The 6,373-nt window shown below is 44.0% G+C and overlaps 1 protein-coding gene across 4 annotated transcripts in view; it reads left to right on the top strand.

Moving 5' to 3' along the window:
* Positions 1 to 826: 826 nt before the first annotated feature.
* The window catches only part of LOC308280765 (actin, aortic smooth muscle), a gene marked incomplete at both ends in the record, with an annotated part of 11,781 nt that continues 6,234 nt past the window's right edge, over positions 827 to 6,373 (top strand). For 2 of the 4 annotated variants that reach the window (XM_080755084.1, XM_080755081.1), the window contains 4 exons: positions 827 to 955; positions 3,068 to 3,196; positions 3,933 to 4,043; positions 5,273 to 5,357. In XM_080755084.1, coding sequence (XP_080611210.1) covers positions 827 to 955; positions 3,068 to 3,196; positions 3,933 to 4,043; positions 5,273 to 5,357 — 454 coding nt within the window. The remainder of the gene's footprint in view (positions 956 to 3,067; positions 3,197 to 3,932; positions 4,044 to 5,272; positions 5,358 to 6,373) is intronic. The other 2 variants (XM_080755083.1, XM_080755082.1) reach the window with 2 other exon arrangements.

Below are 6,373 nucleotides of genomic sequence, written 5' to 3'. Positions count from 1 at the left end.
AGGGGTCCCTGCTTCATCTCTCTCTCAGCTAAGGGGTCCCTGCTTCATCTCTTTCAGCTAAGGGGTCCCTGCTTCATCTCTTTCAGCTAAGGGGTCCCTGCTTCATCTCTTTCAGCTAAGGGGTCCCTGCTTCATCTCTTTCAGCTAAGGGGTCCCTGCTTCATCTCTTTCAGCTAAGGGGTCCCTGCTTCATCTCTTTCAGCTAAGGGGTCCCTGCTTCATCTCTTTCAGCTAAGGGGTCCCTGCTTCATCTCTCTCTCAACTAAGGGGTCCCTGCTTCATCTCTCTCTCAGCTAAGGGGTCCCTGCTTCATCTCTCTCTCAGCTAAGGGGTCCCTGCTTCATCTCTCTCTCAGCTAAGGGGTCCCTGCTTCATCTCTCTCTCTCAGCTAAGGGGTCCCTGCTTCATCTCTCTCTCAGCTAAGGGGTCCCTGCTTCATCTCTCTCTCAGCTAAGGGGTCCCTGCTTCATCTCTCTCTCAGCTAAGGGGTCCCTGACCCTGCTTCATCTCTCTCTCAGCTATAAGGGGTCCCTGCTTCATCTAAAATGTAAATGTGTGTGTGTGTGTGTGTGTGTGTGTGTGTGTGTGTGTGTGTGTGTGTGTGTGTGTGTGTGTGTGCGTGTGTGCGTGTCCATGTGTGTGTGTGTGTGTGTGTGTGTGTGTGTGTGTGTGTGTGTGTGTGCGTGTGTGCGTGTCCATGTGTGTGTGTGTGTGTGTGTGTGCGTGTCCATGTGTGTGTGTGTGTGCGTGTCCATGTGTGTGTGTGTGTGTGTGTGTGTGTGTCCATGTGTGTGTGTGTGCGTGCAGGTCCAGCCAGCTGTCAGTCATGTGTGATGAGGAGGAGAGCACCGCCCTGGTGTGTGATAATGGGAGTGGCCTCTGCAAGGCGGGCTTCGCCGGAGACGACGCCCCCCGCGCCGTCTTCCCCTCCATCGTGGGACGGCCCAGGCACCAGGTGAGACACGCTATTGGTCGGCATGTGTTTTAAGAACAGACATAGGAAAAACACTCCTCTGAGATGTCTCTTTAAAGGACAACTTTAGTTTTTTACAACAAGGGTTCATATTTTAGATTGTAATTAAAGAATATAAAAGATGAGTGTTAAAATGATTTCATTTACTTCTTTCTATTCTTTCTATTGTTTTAGAGATTCTTATTTCAGTGGTTGGGGGCATGCGTACAAGTGTCTAAATATGTCATTTTACACAGAATAAGCCCATTCCCAAGATACAACGCAACCTTTCATGGTTGGATGTGACTTATGGGGGCTAGAAGTGTTACTGTAAATGGCAATAAAGAAACTGCTGGCTTATTGTGTCTAAAAAGACATAATTAGCCACTTGTACGCATGCCCCCATGCGTACGCATGCCCCACATTTTAGCACGGTAAACGTGATAAAACAATAGAACGAAGCAAATGAAAACATTTTAACACTCACTTTTTCTTTTCTCTAATTACAATCTAAAATATGAACCCTTGTTGTAAAAAAATAAAGTTGTCCTTTAAAGGATTAGTTCACCCTGAAAATGACTTGTTTTCTATTGAATACTCACACATGAGATTTGAGTTCAATAATAATAATATTTTTTTGCATTCGTGGCATACGAAGAAGAAAAAAAAAGATTATAGTCAATTCGATTCTGGATGGGGACCCAAATGCATCTGGGTCAGAATCAACGGTCAAGGGTCAAGTAAATGTAACCCCATTGATAACCATCCAGAGCCTTGCATTTGTGTCCCCATTCAGAATCAATGGGGGTGCTTACTAATTTACTAATATTGTCTTAGGTATGTGACAAATACCAAACAATATTATTGAACTCAAGTCTCCATGGTGTGAGTAATCAATAGAAAACTATACTATACTATACTAATAGTGAACTACTCCTTTAAAGGGCCAATTCACACAAAGAATGTAACTTTCTTTTCTCCCCATGATTTCTTTTCTGTTGCTTTTCTCGCATTCCTAAGCTGTCTCGCCTCCAGGTGTTCTAAAGCTGCATTCACACCAAAACCTAGAAAATAATAAATCAAGCTAAAAAACCAAGCAGCTTTTTTTATCATGGGCGTGTCCAATGTACCTGCCACTCAACTCCCAGCCGACCCACATCATGCTGTGCTATGATTGGCTAGGCAAAAAGAAGAAGAAAACTGAGGTCTAGTGAAAAATAAAGCAAGCTTTTTATTTTTCCAAGCTTTTTTCAAGCTTGAAATTTTACAAAGCTGCATGCAGTTGCATATGGTCTGGGATCCCTTCACTTCTAAGGGTTTGATCCAGTCGAGAGCGGAAACCACTCTACGTCATGTTGTAGTCCTTACAACATACAACAATTTGGCCAGAAAGATCAAACCAGATTCAGTTTTAACCCAAAATAAATCCCCCTGCGCTCAATGACATACTTTTAGGGCCTACCTAATAAACCCCTTGATGCGGAGTAGTTTTGCTTTTGGAAAATGTTGTTAAGTATGTGCATCTTTTAGTCCACCTTAGTCCACCACTAGGCTACTGGAGCATTTTAATAAGGATTGGGGAAACAAACGGGGGGAACCAAAACAAAGCAACGCCGCTTCTTCTGCTTGTGGTTTCCTCCTAGACCGGATCAAACGGCCCGTTGTAAACTAACACCAGGCTTTCCCCCGAGAAGCCTGGTGACGCAAGGTTAGTTTTCATAGAGATTACATTGAATTACAAAGCTGATTAATCAGCTTTTTCGGTGTAAATGGGGCTTTAGGGTTAGACCCATCTCTTCCCCTTCCCCTGGCTGTCCATCCATCCCAATATCAGACAATATCAGTCACCAGAACCAAGGATGGGTGTTTTCCATGAATCTATCATGACTGAAATGGAGTTTTAACTCTGTCTCTCTGTGTATGGAGTGATGGTGGGCATGGGGCAGAAGATGACCTGTCTGTCTGTCTGTCTGTCTGTCTGTCTGTCTGTCTGTCTGTCTGTCTGTCTGTCTGTCTGTCTGTCTATCTGTCTCTCTCTCTAGGGAATGATGGTGGGCATGGGGCAGAAAGATAACCTGTCTGTCTGTCTGTCTGTCTGTCTCTCTGTCTCTCTAGGGAGTGATGGTGGGCATGGGGCAGAAGGACAGCTATGTGGGCGACGAGGCTCAGTCTAAGAGAGGAATCCTGACCCTGAAATACCCCATCGAACACGGCATCATCACCAACTGGGATGATATGGAGAAGGTAAGGACATGACATCATCACCAACTGGGATGATATGGAGAAGGTAAGGACATGGCATCATCACCAACTGGGATGATATGGAGAAGGTAAGGACATGACATCATCACCAACTGGGATGATATGGAGAAGGTAAGGACATGACATCATCACCAACTGGGATGATATGGAGAAGGTAAGGACATGGCATCATCACCAACTGGGATGATATGGAGAAGGTAAGGACATGGCATCATCACCAACTGGGATGATATGGAGAAGGTAAGGACATGACATCATCACCAACTGGGATGATATGGAGAAGGTAAGGACATGACATCATCACCAACTGGGATGATATGGAGAAGGTAAGGACATGACATCATCACCAACTGGGATGACATGGAGAAGGTGGTCCTTAAGAGTGTAAAATTAAACCAAATCAGATTTGGTTTCATTTTACGATCTAAAGAGTTACATTATTGTTAAACATCTGTGTTACTTACAAGTAGAACATTATATCTCCTATGATAATCATAGGAGAGAGAACAATATCAATACAACATGGAATTGTGGCAAAAATCGTATCCAATGAAAACAAAATGTTCTACGTTTTGTGGCTCAAATGCCCATAATGGATCTTGATTTGAAAACTGGAGTGAATGTAGTTCACAGTCATCACCTCTCTCTCTCTCTCTCTCTCTCTCTCTCTCTCTCTCTCTCTCCTATGCTCCTCCCCTTCTCCTCTGTGATTGGTCAGATCTGGCATCATTCATTCTACAACGAGCTGCGAGTGGCTCCTGAGGAACATCCTACCCTGCTGACAGAAGCCCCGCTGAACCCTAAAGCCAACAGAGAGAAGATGACCCAGGTACTATACCCTAAACCCTAAACCCTAAACCCTAAACTCTATTATATACCATAATCCCTAATCCTATTATATACACTGAACCCTAAGGCTAACAGAGAGAAGATGACCCAGGTACCCTAAACCCTATTATATACCCTAACCAGGCTTGGAATTTCACAATTTTAGGGGCGTGGCCACTTGGCCTATGGTGTTGTCCATTTTTGAGGGCACAAAGGCCAAATGCCAGGGCAGGAAGGCCATCAAATAAAACAAGATTCTAGTCTATTGAAAGAATTTGTTGAATTTAAGGGTTAGGGACGATAACCTAATCTGCAGTGAAATAGATAAATGATGGTATTTACAATCTGATCCATGCTCAGCCCTGCACCAATCAAAGTCACTGGATTGGTTTAAAGATGGGGACTCAGGGGAGTTAAAATCTCAACTAAAAGACACTGGTGTCAACATGACTAGAAAGAGACATAACACTGGTGTCTACATGACTAGAAAGAGACACTGGTGTCTACATGACCAGAAATGATGTTAAAAGTAAAACATGTATTTTTGGGGAAATCTCGCTTTTGCGAACGCCCATCATTTCGACCGGAGGTTTAGCGACTCACTCCACGGAGGTTAAGGTTAGGGTGAGGGTTAGAGACTCACTCCACGGAGGTTAAGGTTAGGATGAGGGTTAGAGTAGGGTGTCGAAAAGATGACATGTAGTAACAGCGACACACTCCCGTATTTTTTGAAGTGCTGTAACAGTCACACACACATACATACATACGTCCTTCACCAACGACACACAAGACCAGACTGCCTTGCCCTACCCTGACTCTCAGTTCATAATTGGCTAAAGCAGAAACAATAAGACATTCTTCTCTTTTTTAAAAAGCCAAGAACTCCTGATCTCCTTCACAGCCATAAAACAAATGTGCTGCCAGCTGTCTGACCTTCCATCCTATCCTCCCTACCTTCTGACCTTCCATCCTATCCTCCCTTCCTTCTGACCTGATCTACAGCTGGTGTTTACATCCAAGTTCTCAGCGCTCAAACTCAAACTAGCAACACCAAGTATTCACTGCTACGTAATAATATCATTTCTAATATAATTCACTTCAACACACACACGCGCACGCACGCACGCACACGCACACACACCCCAGTTGAATCTCTCTCTCTCTCTCTCTCTCTCTCTCTCTCTCTCTCTCTCTCTCTCTCTCTCTCTCTCTCTCTCCCCCCCCTCTCAGATCATGTTTGAGACCTTCAACGTTCCTGCCATGTATGTTGCCATCCAGGCGGTCCTCTCACTGTACGCATCTGGACGCACCACTGGTCAGTATTATATATCTATATACTGTATATGTCTGTTCATCTGTCTATAACTGGACACACCACTGGTCAGTATTATATCTATCTACCTATGTATCTATGTACCTACCTCCATCCCTCCCTCCCTCCCAGACAGATATGTCCAATGAGACCATAGTTTGAGGATTGGTCAAGCTTCACATGACAATCCGGCCCTCCAGATAAAATCATTCATTTATTCATTCAGAATTCAGAATTCTGTAGCTCTAGACAATTTTATACTCAGATTCACCGCATCACTTAAGCCCATTCCCAAGATGCACCACAATCTGTCATGGGCAGATGTGACTTATGGTGGCTGGTGTAAATGAAAAAAATAAAATAAAAGTCCTTTAAATGATTATTAACATTAACTGTCTGACACGGCGCCCAGCATACTGTATATAAAAGATTAGGCCCATAATATGATTTTTTATGATCTGTAATACTCACCATCAGGCATCAGTCACCACCACAATGTCCAAACAACATGTTACCATGGGGATGTCTGGAAACATGGATGTTTAACTGGTAACCTTTATAGAACAGTCCAGACAACGTCTTGGCAGAGAACGGCTATCACTTATTACTCTTGGAACATAACATAGGCTACAGTACAATACTTTTCAACAGATATTTCTATTTTTGTTAACTTCTTTCTCTCTCTCACACACATTATGCCAAATCACTTCCTCACACACTACACAGGCCCCAGAATGTTGCCTGGTTTTGCGAGAGAAACAAGCAACCGCGGGTCTATGAATACATGCCCAAAGGTGTCGCTCATATTCCTCATAACAAGCATGGCCTGGCAACGCCGCAATAGCCTGTGTTGCCAGGTTATACGAGAGAAACAAGCAACCAGGTCTATGTATACATGCTCAAATGTGTTGCTTATAACAAGCAAGTCTGGCAACACCTCATAGACAGCGCATGCATTGATTTTACATAGGGGAGGGGGGGGGGGGGGCACTGGCACTGGTCTCCATTGTTCAGGCCAA

This window comes from Nannobrachium achirus (genome assembly GCF_963921795.1).
Source record: "Nannobrachium achirus genome assembly, contig: SCAFFOLD_357, whole genome shotgun sequence".
NCBI lineage: Eukaryota > Metazoa > Chordata > Actinopteri > Myctophiformes > Myctophidae > Nannobrachium > Nannobrachium achirus.
This window is presented reverse-complemented; position numbering and strand designations above follow the sequence as displayed.